Source organism: Leptopilina boulardi, unplaced genomic scaffold (genome assembly GCF_019393585.1).
Source record: "Leptopilina boulardi isolate dan_hultmark-lab unplaced genomic scaffold, ZJU_Lbou_2.1 LbouV2_341, whole genome shotgun sequence".
Lineage (NCBI taxonomy): Eukaryota > Metazoa > Arthropoda > Insecta > Hymenoptera > Figitidae > Leptopilina > Leptopilina boulardi.
In genome coordinates, this window is record NW_026137909.1 from 3,859,266 (window position 1) to 3,878,915 (window position 19,650).

General features: G+C 22.9%; 1 protein-coding gene across 19 annotated transcripts in view; it reads right to left on the reverse strand.

Annotated features, from left to right (window-relative positions):
* The window catches only part of LOC127285747 (transcription factor 12), a 295,386-nt gene that overhangs the window by 11,630 nt on the left and 264,106 nt on the right, over window positions 1-19,650 (reverse strand). For 15 of the 19 annotated variants that reach the window (XM_051311899.1, XM_051311909.1, XM_051311901.1 and 12 more), the window contains 4 exons: window positions 14,499-14,660; window positions 11,081-11,140; window positions 8,743-8,895; window positions 8,351-8,468 (listed from right to left, as the gene is read on the reverse strand). In XM_051311899.1, the coding sequence (XP_051167856.1) occupies window positions 8,351-8,468; window positions 8,743-8,895; window positions 11,081-11,140; window positions 14,499-14,660 (493 nt within the window). The remainder of the gene's footprint in view (window positions 1-8,350; window positions 8,469-8,742; window positions 8,896-11,080; window positions 11,141-14,498; window positions 14,661-19,650) is intronic. The other 4 variants (XM_051311915.1, XM_051311902.1, XM_051311898.1 and 1 more) reach the window with 2 other exon arrangements.

The window sequence follows — 19,650 nt, forward strand, 5'->3', positions numbered from 1 at the left end:
TTACTGTTTAAAACTTTGTTAATAATACTTTGTTAATAATAATTTGTTAATAATTCGAACAAATGAAAATTCATCTGAAAAAATAAAATGAAAATTCTATGCAATGAAATTCCACCGAATAAAAATTCTTTAAAATGCCTATTTTATTAAATGAAAATTCAAGCTAATAAAAATTATGACAAATAAAAATTCGAAAAAATAAAAATTCTGTGAAGTGGATTTTTGGTTAGATAAAAATTTTGTAAATATAGAAAATTCGTTTTAATGAAAATTCTGCAAAATATTAATTCGAACAAATAAAAATTCGTCTCAAAAGCAATTATGACAATTAAAATTCCATAAAATGAGAATTCTAATACGATTTTTAGATACGATACGATTTTTATTTTTTTATATCCGTTGCAAAAAATCAAAGGGAAAAAAAGAACAAAAAAAAAAAATCAATAAAATAGAATTAAAATTAAAAATTTAAAAAAAAAAAAATGATGACGTTAAATTTACAAGGCATGGATGATGATGATAGTGGATCGTTATCTATATAGTAAGAAGTAACGCGACTAATGGATAACCGGAACAAGCGCGAAGGTGATTGTTTTCAGGTCAAGGCAGATGGCGCCACTCGCACGAGGTAAATCCAGAAAATCTCACATCGATTCTAAATGGCTTTTTTTTATCAGTTCTTAGTTGAGATTTATTCCATTTTAAAGATCATTAACTAAGAAATTTATTTCTTCTTTTCTTCCCCTCTTTTTTTTTCCTTTCAATTTCGATTTATGGAACTTGCAAATACAATTTTTTTTTTCTCCTCTTTTTATAGATTTAGCACAGATTATTTTTTGCTTTTGAAATGAAAAAAGAGATGCATGAATTATGCCTAAAATTAAATTTCCAGATTTTAATTTAATTAAAAAAATTTTTATTTAATAGAATTTCATTGAATTTTCATTTAGCTTAATTTTTTATTTCTTCGAATTATTATTTAAGAGAAGTTTTTTTTATAAGTGATTCTGTTAATTTGTTTAGATGTTGTAATTTTTTTTCGATTTCTTCGAGAACATTTAGTAATAATAATAATAATAATAATAATAATAATAATAATAAACTATTTTCTTATAAATTTGTATTTTTTTCGCCTTTAAAGAATGTAATTCATTGCAAAGAAAATTATTTTCAAGTTTCATAATGATCTGGTAATTTGTTTGGAAGTTATAACGGTTTTTTGGAATTTTTTTTTTTGAGTCATTCCGTAATAATTGTACGTTTTTCTTTTTTAATTTTTTTTTTTACAATTTATGCAAATAAAAAAATGTTATCTATCGCAAAGAACATGGTTTTCAAGTTTTATAAAAATCGGTTAATGTTTTTTGAAGTAATAACGGATTTTTGGATTTTTTTTGGGGGGACATTCCGTAATAATTATTCGGTTTTTTTTTCTAAATTTGTATTATTCGATTTTTAAAGAATGTCATTCATTGCAAAGAACATAATTACCAAGTTTCATTACGATTCGTTAATTTCTTTAGAAGTTACAACCGTTTTTTGGATTTTTTTTGGGGTCATTCCGTAATAATTATTCGTTTTTTTCCTGAATTTTTACCTTCCTGCAATAAAAAAATATTATCTATCGCAAAGAACATCGTTTTCAAATTTCATAAGAATCCGTTAATGTTTTTAGAAATTATAACCGTTTTTTGGATTTTTTTTTGGGGACATTCCGTAATAATTATGCACTTTTTTTCTAAATTTGTATTTTTGCGCCCTTAAAGAATGTCATTCGTTGCAAAGAACATAATTACCAAGTTTCATTACGATTCGTTAATTTCTTTAGAAGTTACAACCGTTTTTTGGATTTTTTTTGGGGTCATTCCGTAATAATTATTTGTTTTTTTTTCTAAATTTTTACCTTCCTGTAATAAAAAAATGTTATCTATCGCAAAAAACATCGTTTTCAAATTTCATAAGAATTCGTTAATGTTTTTCGAATTTATAACCATTTTTTGGAATTTTTTTTGGGACATTCCATAATAATTATGCGTTTTTTTCTAAATTTGTATTTTTTTCGCCTTCATAGAATGTAATTCATTGCAAAGAAAATTATTTTCAAGTTTCATAATGATCTGGTAATTTGTTTGGAAGTTATAACTGTTTTTTGGAATTTTTTTTTTGGGTCATTCCGTAATAATTATTCGGTTTTTTTTTCTAAATTTTTACTTTTTTGCAATAAAAAAATGTTAACTATCGCAAAGAACATGGTTTTCAAGTTTTATAAAAATCGGTTAATGTTTTTTGAAGTAATAACGGATTTTTGGATTTTTTTTGGGGGGACATTCCGTAATAATTATTCGGTTTTTTTTCTAAATTTGTATTATTCGATTTTTAAAGAATGTCATTCATTGCAAAGAACATAATTACCAAGTTTCATTACGATTCGTTAATTTCTTTAGAAGTTACAACCGTTTTTTGGATTTTTTTTGGGGTCATTCCGTAATAATTATTCGTTTTTTTCCTGAATTTTTACCTTCCTGCAATAAAAAAATATTATCTATCGCAAAGAACATCGTTTTCAAATTTCATAAGAATCCGTTAATGTTTTTAGAAATTATAACCGTTTTTTGGATTTTTTTTTGGGGACATTCCGTAATAATTATGCACTTTTTTTCTAAATTTGTATTTTTGCGCCCTTAAAGAATGTCATTCGTTGCAAAGAACATAATTACCAAGTTTCATTACGATTCGTTAATTTCTTTAGAAGTTACAACCGTTTTTTGGATTTTTTTTGGGGTCATTCCGTAATAATTATTCGTTTTTTTCCTGAATTTTTACCTTCCTGCAATAAAAAAATATTATCTATCGCAAAGAACATCGTTTTCAAATTTCATAAGAATCCGTTAATGTTTTTAGAAATTATAACCGTTTTTTGGATTTTTTTTTGGGGACATTCCGTAATAATTATGCACTTTTTTTCTAAATTTGTATTTTTGCGCCCTTAAAGAATGTCATTCGTTGCAAAGAACATAATTACCAAGTTTCATTACGATTCGTTAATTTCTTTAGAAGTTACAACCGTTTTTTGGATTTTTTTTGGGGTCATTCCGTAATAATTATTTGTTTTTTTTTCTAAATTTTTACCTTCCTGTAATAAAAAAATGTTATCTATCGCAAAAAACATCGTTTTCAAATTTCATAAGAATTCGTTAATGTTTTTCGAATTTATAACCATTTTTTGGAATTTTTTTTGGGACATTCCATAATAATTATGCGTTTTTTTCTAAATTTGTATTTTTTTCGCCTTCATAGAATGTAATTCATTGCAAAGAAAATTATTTTCAAGTTTCATAATGATCTGGTAATTTGTTTGGAAGTTATAACTGTTTTTTGGAATTTTTTTTTTTGGGTCATTCCGTAATAATTATTCGGTTTTTTTTTCTAAATTTTTACTTTTTTGCAATAAAAAAATATTATCTATCGCAAAAAATATGGTTTTCAAGTTTTATAAGAATCCGTTAATGTTTTTCGAATTTATAACCATTTTTTGGAATTTTTTTTTGGGACATTCCGTAATAATTATGCACTTTTTTTCTAAATTTGTATTTTTTCGCCCTTAAAGAATACCATTCGTTGCAAGGAACATAATTACCAAATTTCATTACGATTCGTTAATTTCTTTAGAAGTTACAACCGGTTTTTGGATTTTTTTTGGGGTCATTCCGTAATAATTATTCGTTTTTTTTCTAAATTTTTACCTTTCTGCAATAAAAAAATGTTATCTATCGCAAAGAACATCGTTTTCAAATTTCATAAGAATTCGTTAATGTTTTACGAATTTATAACCGTTTTTTGGAATTTTTTTTTGGGACATTCCGTAATAACTGCGTTTTTTTCTAAATTTGTATTTTTTCGCCCTTAAAGACTGTCATTTATTGCGAAAAATAATCTTTGAAGTGATTTTTCGTTTATATAAAAATTTATTCTAATAAAAAAAAAAAAAACAGTCAAATGGAAGTTCGATGAAAAAAAAAATAATTTGAACAAATAAAAATTCGGCTAAAAGAAAATTGGAATAAAAATTCAAATTTTAGGTATTATTCATGAATAATTAAATACTGTTTATAAATTTTGAAACTGAATGCTATAAATATTTTGAAATAAAGAAAATTCACGAGACTTGATGTTTCAATTTTATGGTGAACTTCCCCCTTGATCGTAATGGCTGTAAAAGGTAAAGAGCCTTTAATAGATAACAAAAGCGAAGTGGAGGACACTTGGGAGAGGGATAAGAAGGCTTTTGAGAATTCACGCGTTTGCGGAGGGAGAGAGAGAGAGAGAGACACCCCACGAAGAACAGCGGTAATGGCGAAACGCTCCGGATGCCAATGTCCATAGATGGTCAACACACTCTTGAGATATCTATGTACCTATGTTTTATACGGAATAGAGAAAAGCGTATTTTTATCTAAAAGACACATACACTGACATTTAGTTTAGCTTAACTAAAGTTATATGGAAAGAGAAAAAAAAAGAGAGAGAGAAAGAGATCGAACTCATGGAAAATTGTACATTCTCTCTATATATCGCTCGTATGTATTTATACTTCTTTCCAAGTCAGTGGATAAGCTTTAAGTGGCCACAGCAGCGGCCATTGTCATTATATATATATACATGGGGCGTTCCATCTCATAACTTCCTTAAAAATGAAATTTAAAAAATTTTTTTTCAACATGTGTGTTAATTCAACTTTTCAAAAATTTTATGGAAAAAATTATAAAATTAAAATTTTTTCTAATTTAAAGGTTACATAATCTTATTTTATGTTTATATTTTTTTCAAAAAAAAAAAACTATTTCCTTTTACAAAAATTTTAAGCCTATTCCCAGCTCATAAGAAAACAATTTTTTCAATATTTTTCGAAAGTTTTTAAAAATTTTTTCAATTCTTTAAATATATTTCGTTAAAATATCTCTAATTTTGAAAAATTCAGGAAAAAATTTGAAAAAAGAATCATGACTCTTTTTTGGAGGGGGACAAAATGGTTAAAAAAAAAAAAATTGAGCCTGATCAAAAAGTCGAGAAAAAGTTGGTTTGGCATGGAACGCCTCATATATATGTGTATATTGAGAAACGGTATATATATAAGTATTTTGTGAAATGGAGGCGAACAAAACGGAACTTGCGGGAGTCACTCTTGTAAAGAGTCCGCAAACCATAAATGGGACACATAGGTATATATGAGAGTGAGCTGCCGCAAGGAACAATAACGCGCGTTTTACTTGTTCTTATTGCTATATCTATTGTAGACTTTTACTCCCGAGCGTGTTTGTAGATTAATAAACAACAAGCCATTGTCAAAGAATTTCTACAAATTTTCTCTCTCTCTCTCTCTCTTTCTTTATTTCTCTTTTATATTAAATTTAGAATTTTAACTCGCTTTTATTATTTTTATTTTATTATTTTCCGACTAAATACTATTTTGTTTAAATTTTCTTCAAAATTAAAAAAAAAAAAATATATTGATTTTTATAAACTGGCTTTACAGTATGATGAATAAAAAAAAATGATATTCCAAAAAATGTTGATTTTTTTCTATTTTAATAAAATTTAATTGGTTAATAAATATTTTTTCATTAAATAATTAAATGTTATTAGATATTAAATTTATTTTATTAATTCGAGATAAATTCTATAAAAATATAATGTATCAAGAAAATTTATTTCGAATATTTCAGAATCGATTTTTTTATAATTTTTTTCAAGTCTGATTTTTAAGCAATTTATTTGAATTAAAAATTTTGTCCTTTGTTTTTAGTTTATGATGGTCAAAAAAATTTCAGACAATACTTAATCAAGTTTTATAGATTTTTAAATAACAATTTTTTTTTTTACAGAATAATAATTTTGAAAGAGTTAAAATTGCAATTTTTGGAAATAATTGAATTTCAAAAGATTGTATTAAATTTCAAACAATAATTATAATTAGATCAATTTTTGGAGATTTCTATTTATGAAGAATTTATTATATAAATCATATGAAAAAAATTGAATTTCAAAAGTTTTAAATTAAAAAAATGCTTTTGGATAATTGAATTTTTGAAGAATATTATAAAAATTAATAAAAAGTAATTAAAATTTTTGCAAATAATTAAATTTAAAAAGTGATTTTGAATAAAAAATTTTTGGTAATTTTATTTACTAATTTTTTTTTAAATTATAAACAATTATTAAATTTCATAAAAATTTTAATTGAAAAATAGTTTAAGATAATTGAAAAATGTAAATTGGATATATTTAATAAATAAATGCTTTTTATATTTTTAAACAAATTTTAAAATTAATTTTTCACAGAATGAAAATTACTTCTAAACTAATTTTTTTCTTCAAAAAAAGTAATTCTTTATTTTTTCAAACCGAAAACCGTCTTGTAAAATATAAAAAACTTGATTTTATTCATATTTTTCAAAAAAAAAACTGAAATTTCTAATTTATTTAAATTAAATTTTAGAATTAATTTTCCCTTAAAAAAAAAAAGAATTCCAATTTTTCTAATTCAAGCCTCAGATTGACTTTAGAAAGAGAAAGAAGTTGTTTTAGTTGATTTTCATTAAAACAAAAATCGAAAAAGTCGATATTTTTTATTTTTCATAAATTTTATTAGTTAATAAATATTTTATTATTATTAACATTAATTATTAGAAATTATTTTTTTCTAATTTTTATAACAAGAATGTTTCACATGAACAATTCCATCAATTTTTTTTTTAAACTTCAGAATTAAACTATGACAAATTTTTAAGATTTCAATTTAATAGGACAAATTTTGAAAAATAATAATTTAATGTTACTTTAAAAGAAGAAAAAAATTCCAAGTCATTGTATAAATTATTCGAATTCAGAATTTTGGCAAATGTTTTTTAAAATAATTAAATTTTCAATGAATGAATTTTCAATTGTTTAAAATATTATTGAAAAAAATTTATTTATTAATTGAAATTGTTGTAAATTTGAATTATGCTGAAAATTATTCAGAAATTTTTAAACAGTAATTAAATTTTAAAGAATTTTTAATGAAAAAAAATTTGAATTTTTGAAAAATTAAATTAAAATTATTGAAATAATTAATTTAGCGAAGAATTTTAGATAAAAATTTTCGAAGTAATTGAATTTTGAAGAGATAAGTTTTTAAGAAATAATTAAAATTTCAGGAGATATACAAAAAAAATTTTTTGGTAAATTTCGAATAGAGGAAGATTTTTTACAAATTTCAGAAGATAATTAAATTTAAAAAAAAAAACATTTAATTGAGAAATGTGTTTATTAATGGAATTTTTGAAGACTTTGATTTAAAGTAATCAGAAATAATTAATTCAAGAAGAAATTTAATTAAAATTTTTCTAAATATTTCCAGTTACAATTGTTTAAAAAACAATTGAATTTCAGGAGATTTTTAATCAAAATTTTCGTTATTTTAAATTGCTGAATATTTTTTTTGTAAAATTTAGACAATAACTGAATTTCAGAAAAATTTGTGTCACATTCAATTTTCAAGAAATTTTTTTGTATTGTTTCAAGTATTTGTAAGAGTATTAAAAAATTGTTTAGAACCTTTTGTAAAATTAAAAATTAAAAATTGATTAATTCAATTTTTATGATTGAAATAAAAAAGCAGACAAAACTAGAATTACTATATTTTCTATATATAAATATATGTACGATGAGAAAATGTAGCATCATGATAAGTGAATCAAGGCTCTTATTGAATCCAAGACCTTGGGCATTTTACAATTTCAGAAAATAGAAACGATTTTCTCAGTTTCTTGGGATTCTAATTTTTTTTCTTTTTCTTTTTCTTTAACTCCCCTTCGATAGCAATATGGAACGTCCATAGGATCGACTGCGAGGTTTTTTTCCATTTGTGTTTTAGTTTAGAATTCATTTTCTATCCTTGAAGGTGAGACGAATGCGATTTACAATTGCGGTAATACACTGTCTTTCAAAAAAAAAAAAATTTATAAGGAGATGCACTGACTCGGCTTATTTCCTGATGGTAATTGCGCAAAATTACCGTATAGAGTCTTTTCACGGCTTCGTGACTAACCAAAAAAAGAAAAAAATAAATAAAATAAAATCCTATTCACGAGCTGCAAAATCTCTCTCTCGTATAATTATATAAAGAAATCTTCGCAATTTATTATGTTTCACTATCACTTTTTTTCTGTTAACTAAAGACATTATTTGGCTGTTAATTTTGAAAAAAAATCTATTTTTGTTTATTCTTTTTGGTAATCTTAATAAAAATTTATATAGATGAGAAGTTATTTTCGTTGATTGAATATAGTACATCGAATTTGAAACTTACTGGTATTCGTGCCGGATAGCCTCTCAATTTTTATAGAACCATCGGTGTCGGGCGTTGGTGCAAGACCTGGATAAGAACCCGCCGTTTGCGCTACTGTCACCGTCGGATGTGGACTCGTCTAAAAAAAAATTCAATATTAATATTAAATCTACGTCTAATTATCGCAAAAAAAAAAAAAAATTTATACTCTAAACCAAATTAATATTATCATTATTATTATTCTACAAAAAAAATTTTAATTTTTTGATCAGAGAAATGTTGACATTTTTTTGAATTTCGAATTTATTTTCATTTTAAAATATCGTTGATTTTGATTTCACTTAAATACTTATTTTCATTGACATAAAAATTTTTGATTACGAAAAAATAAATAGAAGAAAAAAAAAACTTACCAGGTGATCGAGTTGCTGCGGTGACGTGTGGGAATATAAGGAACCATGTGGACCAACGGGTGCGAGGTGAAGTGCAATTTGACTCTCGGCGTGATTCCTGAGAACGTTTATGGCATCGTCCAGTCGTTCCTCCATCCGCGTTCCCTGTACCAACAGAATACCGAAAAACCGACTCGATTACACATCAGTTATGTGCTAACACATTAATATCGTGGACAGTATTTCTTTTTTTTTTTTTGAACATTAAAAAAAAAATAATAATAATAACAAAAGAAAAATTGCTTTTAAGAGACACTTTTACGAGAAAGAAAGACCTCTATTATAACAATTTGCTGTAAAATCTCGCACGATTTGTACACTTTTTTTTTTTTTTTTATGGTGCGTGACAAAATTCAAAAAGAAAATTCATGCATTACTTTTTTTTTATTTTATAATTTCATTTTTTTTTCTCTATTTTTTTTTTTAAAGCTGTCGAAATTCTTAAGTCAAAAATGTTATATATTTAATTAATTCCCTTCACCGTTAGTATTAAAGACAGAGAGAAAAAAAGAAAGAAAGAGAGAGAGAGAATGAAAGGTTTTGCACGTTTAACGACTATGTTGAAATATTTATATAGAAAAAAAAAAATAACAATTCTTTTATTTGTATTGCAAAAGGGTTTTCAAAATTTTAATTGAAAAAAAAGTATCAAAAAAGTGGCATCTTTCAAAAAAAAAAAAGAAAAATTAGTTTTCTATTGACATTAAAGTGTAAATATTTTTCTTATCTAAAAAAATTGAATGAAAAATTCTTAGGAATGAAATTAACATTTTTCTTCTAATTATTTTTAAAAAAAAATTATCTATTGTTAAATTTCGATTAAGTTTTTTGTTTTTGGCACAACAGTATGATTATTCCATAAAAATTATTTTTCACATAAATTTTTATTTTACAAAATAGCATTTAATAGAGAATTTTTTTTTTTTTGAAACGAATGTTTACTCAACGGAATTTTCAAATTATCGAATTTTTATTTGACAGAATTATAATTTAATCTATTTTTAATTTCTTAGAATTCTCATTCAGTAGAATTTTAACTAATTCGAATTTTTAAATCTTAGAATTTGGAATCGGAATCTTATATAAAGTATTTAGTATTTTAAAACAATAATTTTAATTAAAAATCTCGAAAAAATTCAATTACTTTTAAAATTTTTATCTAAAATTCTTTGCTAAATTAATAATTTCAATTCAATTATTTAAAAATTCAAATAAAACATTTTTCAATTCAAAATAATCTAAAATTCAATTATTGTCTGAATTTCGGTTAAATTAGAATTATTTAAAAAAAAATACAGTTGGGTAAAGAGAAATTTTGTAAAATAAAAATTCTGTTAAAAAAATTTGCCAATTTAAAAATTCTATTGAATAAAAGGTCGTTTTAAAAAGAAATTATGTTAAATGCTATTTTGAAAAATGAAAATTCGTTTAAAAAAATAATTATATAAAGCAATATTTTACGCGGCAAATATAATAAATCATCAACTTGGCGAGATTTTAGGAATCAAAAAAATTCGCTAAAATTTAAAATTCTTGAATTGTTGTCATTTTTTAAATTATTTTTTTTTGAAAAAGTAGCATTTAATGGCTTTTGGACAAAATTAGTAGTTAAAAAAGTAGCCTTATCGAAAAAAAAGTATCAAAAAAGTAAAAAAAAATGTGTCACTTCGAAGCCTGCAATACTATAAAAGTATATAGTTATTAGGTTAAAATTTTAAACTTTAAAAATAATTCCATGTTAATTAAAAAAAAATTTTTTCCTAAATAACTGAAATTTTGTAGTAACGTAGAAAAAAAAATTGAAATTATTAGCATAGATTAAATTTTTTTTTCATGGAAAATTTTCCATTAAAATGCATTTTTCGAATACAAAGAATTTCAATTTTTTTCAATCAAACAAAACATAAAAAAAAGGTTTTTCTTTACCACAGGCGAATATTCATGCGTTCTCTGTAACTGCTACTATTGTTATTGTTATTTTATTATTAATTATTATTATTATACTTATTTTATTATTTTTTTATTATTTTTTATTGTTTCCTTTATTATTTTTTTATTAATATAATTTTATTATTATTTTATTATTATTATTATTATTTTTTTGTCATTTTTTATTGTTATTTTTTATTATCGTTATTATTATTATTATTATTTATAATTTATTATTGTCGTTCAACGTGCGGCGAAAATGAATAAATTAAAGAAGAAAATGAAAAGAAAAGTTTTGTTATATTTAGATTATTTATAATATTTATATAAAATGGGGTAGAAGAAAACAAAATGAATCGGCGATCCTCACCTCGGCGTGGTCGCGAAGGAAACCAATGGCATCGTCTAACCTCTGCTGTTCGGGCGCCGGCTTCACACACAACACCAACGCAACAACAAAACCAAAAAAAAAAAGAGAGAGAACAACCAAATCAACACAACGTACACAAACAAAGGGCTTAAAAACAAAATAAAAGGAGAGAGAAAAAAAAAAAAAAAAAAACAGTGCGAAATGAATGGTTTGTCACGATTCGGTGTGGTGGAAAAAAAAAAATTGATAATTTTAATAACTGAAAAAGAAAAAAAATTTTTTTTTTTTCTTCAACACAGGGGACGCATGAATATTTTCTTTTTTTTTTAATTTATCCAAATATTTGGATTTTTTTCAATGAAAAAAAAGTATTTACATTTAAAAAAAAAAAAAATCGTATAAATAAAATAAAACATTTTTTTTTTCATTTTAATGAAAATGAAAATTTTCATCACATATAGAAAATAGTCTCTTTCCTGTCAAAAAAAAAAATATTTAAACTTGGAATAAAAAAAAAAAAAATTCTTTAAAAAAAAATTAAATTTGTCAAAAATTTTTTTTTGTAACTATTTTTTTGTTTTAAATTTTTTATTTAAAAAAACGACGAAAAATTGAAAATTAAACAAAAATTTTGTTTTGTCCGCTTCGATTATTCTTTAATTTTTTTTTTTTTTTTTTTTTTAATTATTTCGAATAAATTTTGCGGGAATTAAACAGAAAGAAATATATCACAAAAATTTTTGGGAAATATTCATGCGTCCACAAATGAAGTAGAATGCGCATGAATATTCCCTAAAAAAAAAATTATTAGTTCGAATTTTCAATGAATCTAATTCTTTTTATTTAACCGAATTTTTATAGAAAAAAAAAAAATTAAAATTAATATAAAAATTAATATTAAACCTAATTTTCACGTATTTGTAGAATTTTTCATCATTCTTTTAATTACAAAAATTGAGTAAAATAAAAATTTCTCATTAGGGTCATTCCATTATATTTCACCTAAAGTCGTTGCGGCCTAATTTTTAAAGAAGTTGATACTTTCAGAAATGATTTTTAATGATATTTAGGAAACGAAATAAAAAGAATTAAGTTAAAATTTTTATTATTTACCTCAAAATATGTATTTAAAGTGGACAAGGTGCGGAAAAATGTCACCTTTTTAGCATTTAGAAACTTTTTTTAAAAACATAGAAAAATTGTTAAAAGTGTAAAAAAAATTATTTTTTCTTGTTTAGAATCGATTAATTATCTATTTTTTAATGATTAAAGTAGTAAATAAATTAAAATAATATATAAAATAAGTTTTCAAAGTTGGTCTGTCAAATAACCTAATTTTGGGATTTTTATTAATTAATTACTAAAAAGTGGAGTTATTAAATAAAATAAAAACTTACCGAATGTAAAGTATTTGTGGTGAACTTTCAAATTTTCTTAGCACTTTGTACTTTTTAAATTTATAAATGTAAAAAATCTTGAGTCGAAAATTTGCACTTTGTTGACTTTTCCGATTTTTAATCGCTTGTAACTCTTTTGGTGCAAAATAAAAACTTTTGAAACCTTGTGGAATATTTAAGTTAAATCTAAATAAAAACTCACTTAAATTTTTGTGATGGATTTTGATCGAGATAAGGAGAAAATTTAATTCCAAAATTGTACGTATATTTCCAGGTTAATGTATGTAATTTTTTTAAACTTGAAGTTGGGCCACTACTTCAAAGACGAAAAATTACATACATTAACCTGGAAATATACGTACAATTTTGGAATTAAATTTTCTCCTTATCTCGATCAAAATCCATCACGAAAATTACAGTGAGTTTTTATTTAGATATAACTTAAATATTCCGCCAGGTTTCAAAAGTTTTTATTTTGCACCAAAAGAGTTACAAGCGATTAAAAATCGGAAAAGTCAACAAAGTGCAAATTTTCGACTCAAGATTTTTTACATTTATAAATTTAAAAAGTACAAAGTGCTAAGAAAATTTGAAAGTTCACCACAAATACTTTACATTCGGTAAGTTTTTATTTTATTTAATAACTCCACTTTTTAGTAATTAATTAATAAAAATCCCAAAATTAGGTTATTTGACAGACCAACTTTGAAAACTTATTTTATATATTATTTTAATTTATTTACTACTTTAATCATTAAAAAATAGATAATTAATCGATTCTAAACAAGAAAAAATAATTTTTTTTACACTTTTAACAATTTTTCTATGTTTTTAAAAAAAGTTTCTAAATGCTAAAAAGGTGACATTTTTCCGCACCTTGTCCACTTTAAATACATATTTTGAGATAAATAATAAAAATTTAAACTTAATTCTTTTTATTTCGTTTCCTAAATATTATAAAGAATCATTTCTGAAAGTACCAAGTTTTTTAAAAATTAGGCCGCAACGACTTTAGGTGAAATATAATGGAATGACCCATTATGAAAATTCAATTTAATATAACATAAATTTTTGAATGTAATATTTATTTATTAATAAATATTAATATTAATTAATTATTAATAATGTAATATTAATTAATTATCAATAATGTAAATAATAATTAATTATTAATAATATAATAATAATTAATTAATATTAATATTTAATAATAATAAAAATAATTAATATTTATAATTTCGAAACATTGAATATTTGAACTAATGATGTTTAGGGAATATTCATATACTTTCTTTCCCCTCGAAACCTTTCTGAATGATGATTATAATATGTTAATTGGTTAAAATTTTAGCTGAACTCGAAATGCGAACATTGAAAGTTGACCGTGTTAAAAATGAAGGTCGAAGGTGCGTTTTTAATTAAATATATATATATATACAAAAACCTATATCCTTCACCACGTAGAATTTCGTTATTGATTTACAATTTTTTTTCTGTTTTTTTTAGCTTAATGAGGTGATTGTTTTATTATTCACAGGACACAGTACAGTAATAATCATATTTAAATTTAAGTTCGCAGATAATTTTTTTCTTTTTAATAATTAATTCATATTTTTTGGTATACATAATTTAATTCAAAAAAAAAAAATCTATTAATCTAATAAAAATTAATAATCGAAGGTGACAAGAGAGAAAAAAAAAAAAGATTGTGTAATTTGCTGATGAAGATTACTGTACATCGTAGTCGTGCGAGAGATTAGTAAAGCAAATCGTGAGAATCCACATACGCACGCAAATCATATCGCAACTTGAAAAAAAAAATCCAGAACGGGAATAAAAACAAAAAAGGCAATTATATAAAAAAAAAAAGAAAAAAAAACAATAATCAGTGATTGTTTGAAAACAAAAAAAAAACACACAACTGCTTGTGCGAGAAAAATTTTTTTAAAAAATTTTTAACGAATAATGTAAAAAAAAAAAACTGAATTTCAGCTTGAAATAAGGAAAAATAAAATACATACCATGTGAATCGTCCCGCGATTAGGATCTGCCGTAAAATGGGGTGAAACTGGAGCAGCTCCGGGCGCCCAACCAGGCCCCGAGCTCGTCAATGGTGGCGGTGAACTCACCGGCGTTGACGGATTACTGCTATAACTCGATACTGATTGGTCCGTGGGGTAGATCTACAAAAAATGATGATCAAATTATTTATATGCCATATTACCCCACTTTCTTTTTTTTCTTTTCTTCTTAAACATTTTATCTCGAAATTTTTAAAATGATGCTAAAAAAAAATTTGCTTCCAATAAATATTATTTTTTACTATGTCGTATTACCCCACATAAAATGACACATTACCCCTCACCTCAGGCTTCACAGCATAAAAATATACTTTAAAAAAAAAGCGGGGGGAGGGAAAATTTTATTTGAAAAAAGGGGAAAAATAGGGTAAAACCTAAATGCACATATTTTTCTTAACCAAAATGTTTTAAAGTTATTTTAAATTACTTCAAAAAATTCAAAAAAAAATGAAAACATTTTTCAATTTAAAAAAAAAAAGATTTGAAATTTAATTTTTGCTTTTAATTTCTAATAAATAAAATTCTTCAGTGACAGAAATAACCGTAATTTTGAAATAAAAATCAAGTTTAATTACTTTCAAAAAAAAAATTTGAATTGTAAATCTTCGAAATAACAATTATTTGCAAAATTTGAATAAGTAATTTGTCGAAAACTTTTTTTTTTAAAAAAAAAAATCTAAGTTAGGAAAAATTTAATTATTTTCTATTATTATATAATATTATATAATAATATATATCTATTAAATTATAAAAAAATTTAGTTCAATTTAGCTAAAAATTTAATTTTTGAAAATTTTTAATACAAATTAGTATAAAAACGGAGAAAAATTAAATTTTCAAAGTTCAAATCTGCCATAAATTGAATTATTTCTAAAAAAAAAATTTTATTATCGATTAGAAATTCAGTTATTTTACAAATATTCAATTATTTTTCAAAATTACAATTATAATTGGTCAAAAACTGAAAAAAAAATTAGAATGCAAAATTAGAATGTTTTCCAAATTTTCAATAAAAATACCAATTCAATAATTATTTAAAATTTAAAAAAAAAAACGTCAATTAAAATTACCAAAAATTTCAATTAAAAATCAACTGAAATTGAATTATTTTCAAAAATTTCAATTTAAAACCTAAAATTTATTTATTTCTAAAATTTTTCCATCTAATTTCAATTCTAAATTCAATTCTGTAAAATTTAATTATTGCCTAAAATTTAACAAAATAAAATTCAATTATTTTTTTTTAAACTTCAATATTATTTAAAAAAGTTTCACATAAAAACTCTAACATTGAATTAACATTAATTTAAAGTTACTTTAAAAGAAGAAAAAAATTCCAAGTCATTGTTCAAATTTAATTCGAATTCAGAATTTTGACAAATATTTTAAATAATTAAATTTTCAAAGAAATTGATTAAAATATTATTGAAAAAAATTAATTTATTAATTAAAATTGTTGTAGAATCGCTGAAAATTATTGACAAAATTTTAAACGGTAATTGAATTTTAAAGAATTCTTAAAAAAAAAATTTGAATTTTTGAAAAATTGAATTAAAATGATTAAAATAAAAATTTGAATTACATATATCTAATAAATTAATGCTTTTTATTTTTTAAATTTATATTAATATTAATTTTCCTCAGAATGAAAATTACCTCTAAACTAATTTTTTTTCTTGAAAAATGCAATTTTTTATTTTATCAAACCGAAAAACTGTGAAGCCTGACATATAATATAATATAATATAATAACATATAACCCTAGTTTATTAAATAAATAAATAATTAAATAAACAGGATGTCTAACAACTCCTAGGAAAAAAATTCCCTGACTTTTCCCTGACCTAAATTACGCTAAAAAATTTTTATTTTGATCAAATAAAATTTAGTAAAATTATAAAAAGTAGATTTTCTAGTACATCGAATTTCAAAATTAATACAATTTCAATTTAACGGAATTTATGTCAAGAGAAATTTTCACTGAAAAAAATTAATTGTTATCCAAATTTAAAAAATCATTTATTAGATTCAATAAATAGTAGGGTCATTCCATTTTATTTCACCTATAGTCGTTGCAGCCTATTTTTAGAAAAATTTGATATTTCGTATTAATGACTTTTAATATCCGTACAATTCATTTTTGACAATTATTTTATGAAATTTTTTTTTATTTACGTTGAAATTTAGTTTATAAGTTGAGTTGAACGGAAAATAGGTTAGTTTGACAACTTTGGAAATTTTATAAAAAAAGAACAGAAATAATTTAGTTATTAAATTTTTTTCATTGATATTTGTTGAAAATAGTCTAATTTACCAATGTTAATTGATAATTGTGTAAAAAAAGGTCAAAATACTACGTGAAAATTAATATTCAAACTTACCTGTAAAATGTCGAAATTTGTCACATTTTATTTATATTTTCCAAGAAAGTTTATAAATATTATAAAATTCATTACTATACCTAACAATAAGTACTTTCCATGTACTTTCACATGATATGTTGGCTTTTTATTTTTATAATATAGAAATATGTGAAATTTTACCTTGAATATTGAACTTTTCAGGATTTTATCAGATTTTGAACACTTAGATCTTCGCAGGCGATTAATGAAAAAATCCCATTTTGGTATTAAAATTTAAGTTAAGTTTTTTTTATTCATCTTATCAAAATTTGGTGATTATGGAGAACGAGCTACTTTTTATTTTTATTCACTTTAAAAAATCCACCTTAAAATACGAATTTAAAGGTTAAAAAACAAGTAATTTTATAAAACTGAAGTTGATTTTCTCAATATAGATTTACGGAGTGGCTATTTCGCCCGTCGCGGGCGAACTAATTCATTTCTGTTATTTCGCCCGTCGCGGGCGAAATAGATACGGCTGTGAGAACTGGCTATTTCGCCCGTCGAAATGAATGTGTTTTAGAAGACGGGCAAAATAAGAAAAATAGATTATTTCGCCCGTTCAAGATAAAATCGAGTATCTGGAAGACGGGCGAGTATATTATTTCGTCCGTTAAGTATAGACAGCTGTTTTTTAGATAATGAGAAAAAATAATTTCACTTTTTTTAAATATAACAAATAAGATGGATAGAAAAAAGACGTCTGAGTATAGGTCTAATATTATTTATTTATATCTTTTGGAGTATTTGGTTTAATAAAATAGAAGAAATTTAAATTAAAAAAAAGTTCTTAAAAATTCTTTAAATTAATACTTAATTATTTTCTATTTTTTTTCAAAAAATTTTATTAATTAAAGTTTTGAGAATATTTGTAACATAAAATTTGTTTGTAATTATTAACTTGAAGATTTTTCAAATATTTATTTTACACGTTTTTGAGACGTGACTTTAAAGAATAATAATTATTTTATCTAAGAAATTGTATTGGAAAAAAAATTAATATATTTATAGAGGTATTAATTACTCTTATTAAATAATTAAAAAAATTTAATATTTTATAGTAATGGTAAATAAATATAATTAAAATTATAAAAAAATTAATCTAATATTAAAATTATAAATTATAATTATTAAATTTAACTAATTAAAATTACGATGTTGAAGTCGAAAACAATTAAAATTGATCGTCATCGATTTAAAAATATTAATATTTTTTCAAATAATTAATAATATTTTTTATAAATTTTTCTTTTGACGAAAAAATTGCAAAAAAATTTTTTCTTAAAAATTGAAAAAATCATTTTAAAAAATTTTTTTCATGAAAAATGAAAAAAAATTTTTTTTAAATTTTGTTTATTAAACTTTGGTAATAAAAATTGTGGATTTTAATTTTGTAATTTAAATAAGAATTCAAAAATCGACTATTTCTGAAATTTTTGTATATTTGCATCTCTACATTCAACGAGTAAATAAAATTGAAGACAATCAAAATAAAGAATGCCATATGAACTATTTTCGATACCAAATAGATTTTCAAACAACGCACCGTCGTTTTCAATATTTAAAGAATATACTATATGGAGTATAATCTCACATTGATATATATAAAACCATGATTCTGCTGAGAAAGAAATCAGAAAAACCCTTTTTTTATCGAAACACAAAAAATAAATGAGACCATCAAATTTGTTTATCAAATATATGATATTTAACATAAATTGCAAAATAAAAGTTAAAATAATTTTAGTTTGTAAATTGAAATATACAACAGCTGTTTATACCTAGCGGGCTAAATATTGTATTTTGATTATTTCGCCCGTTTTTGTTTAAACATTTCACGGACGAAATAATATACTCGCCCGTCTTCCAGATACTCGATTTTATCTTGAACGGGCGAAATAATCTATTTTTCTTATTTTGCCCGTCTTCTAAAACACATTCATTTCGACGGGCGAAATAGCCAGTTCACACAGTCGTATCTATTTCGCCCGCGACGGGCGAAATAACAGAAATGAATTAGTTCGCCCGAGCGGGCGAAATAGAAACAGCCATAGATTTATTTGTATGAATTTTATTTATAAAAATACTTGTTTTTTAACACTTCAAATTCTTATATTTTACGGTGAATTTTTTAAAGTGAATAAAAATAAAAAATAGCTCGTTCTTCATCATCAAATTTTGATAAGATGAATAAAGAAGATTTAACTTAAATTTTTAAACCAAAATGGGATTTTTTCATTAATCACCTGCGAAGATATAAGTGTTCAAAATCAAATAAAATCCTGAAAAGTTTAACATTCAAGGTAAAACTTCACATATTTCTATATTATAAAAATAAAAAGCCAACATATGTGAAAGTACTTGGAAAGTACTTATTGTTAGGTAGTAATGAATTTTATAATATTTATAAACTTTCTTGGAAAATATAAATAAAATGTGACAAATTTCGACATTTTACAGGTAAGTTTGAATATTAATTTTCACGTAGTATTTTGACCTTTTTTTACACAATTATCAATTAACATTGGTAAATTAGACTATTTTAAACAAATATAAATGAAAAAAAATTTAATAACTAAATTATTTCTGTTCTTTTTTATAAAATTTCCAAAGTTGTCAAACTAACCTATTTTCCGTTCAACTAAACTTAAAAACTAAATTTCAACGTAAATAAAAAAAAAATTTCATAA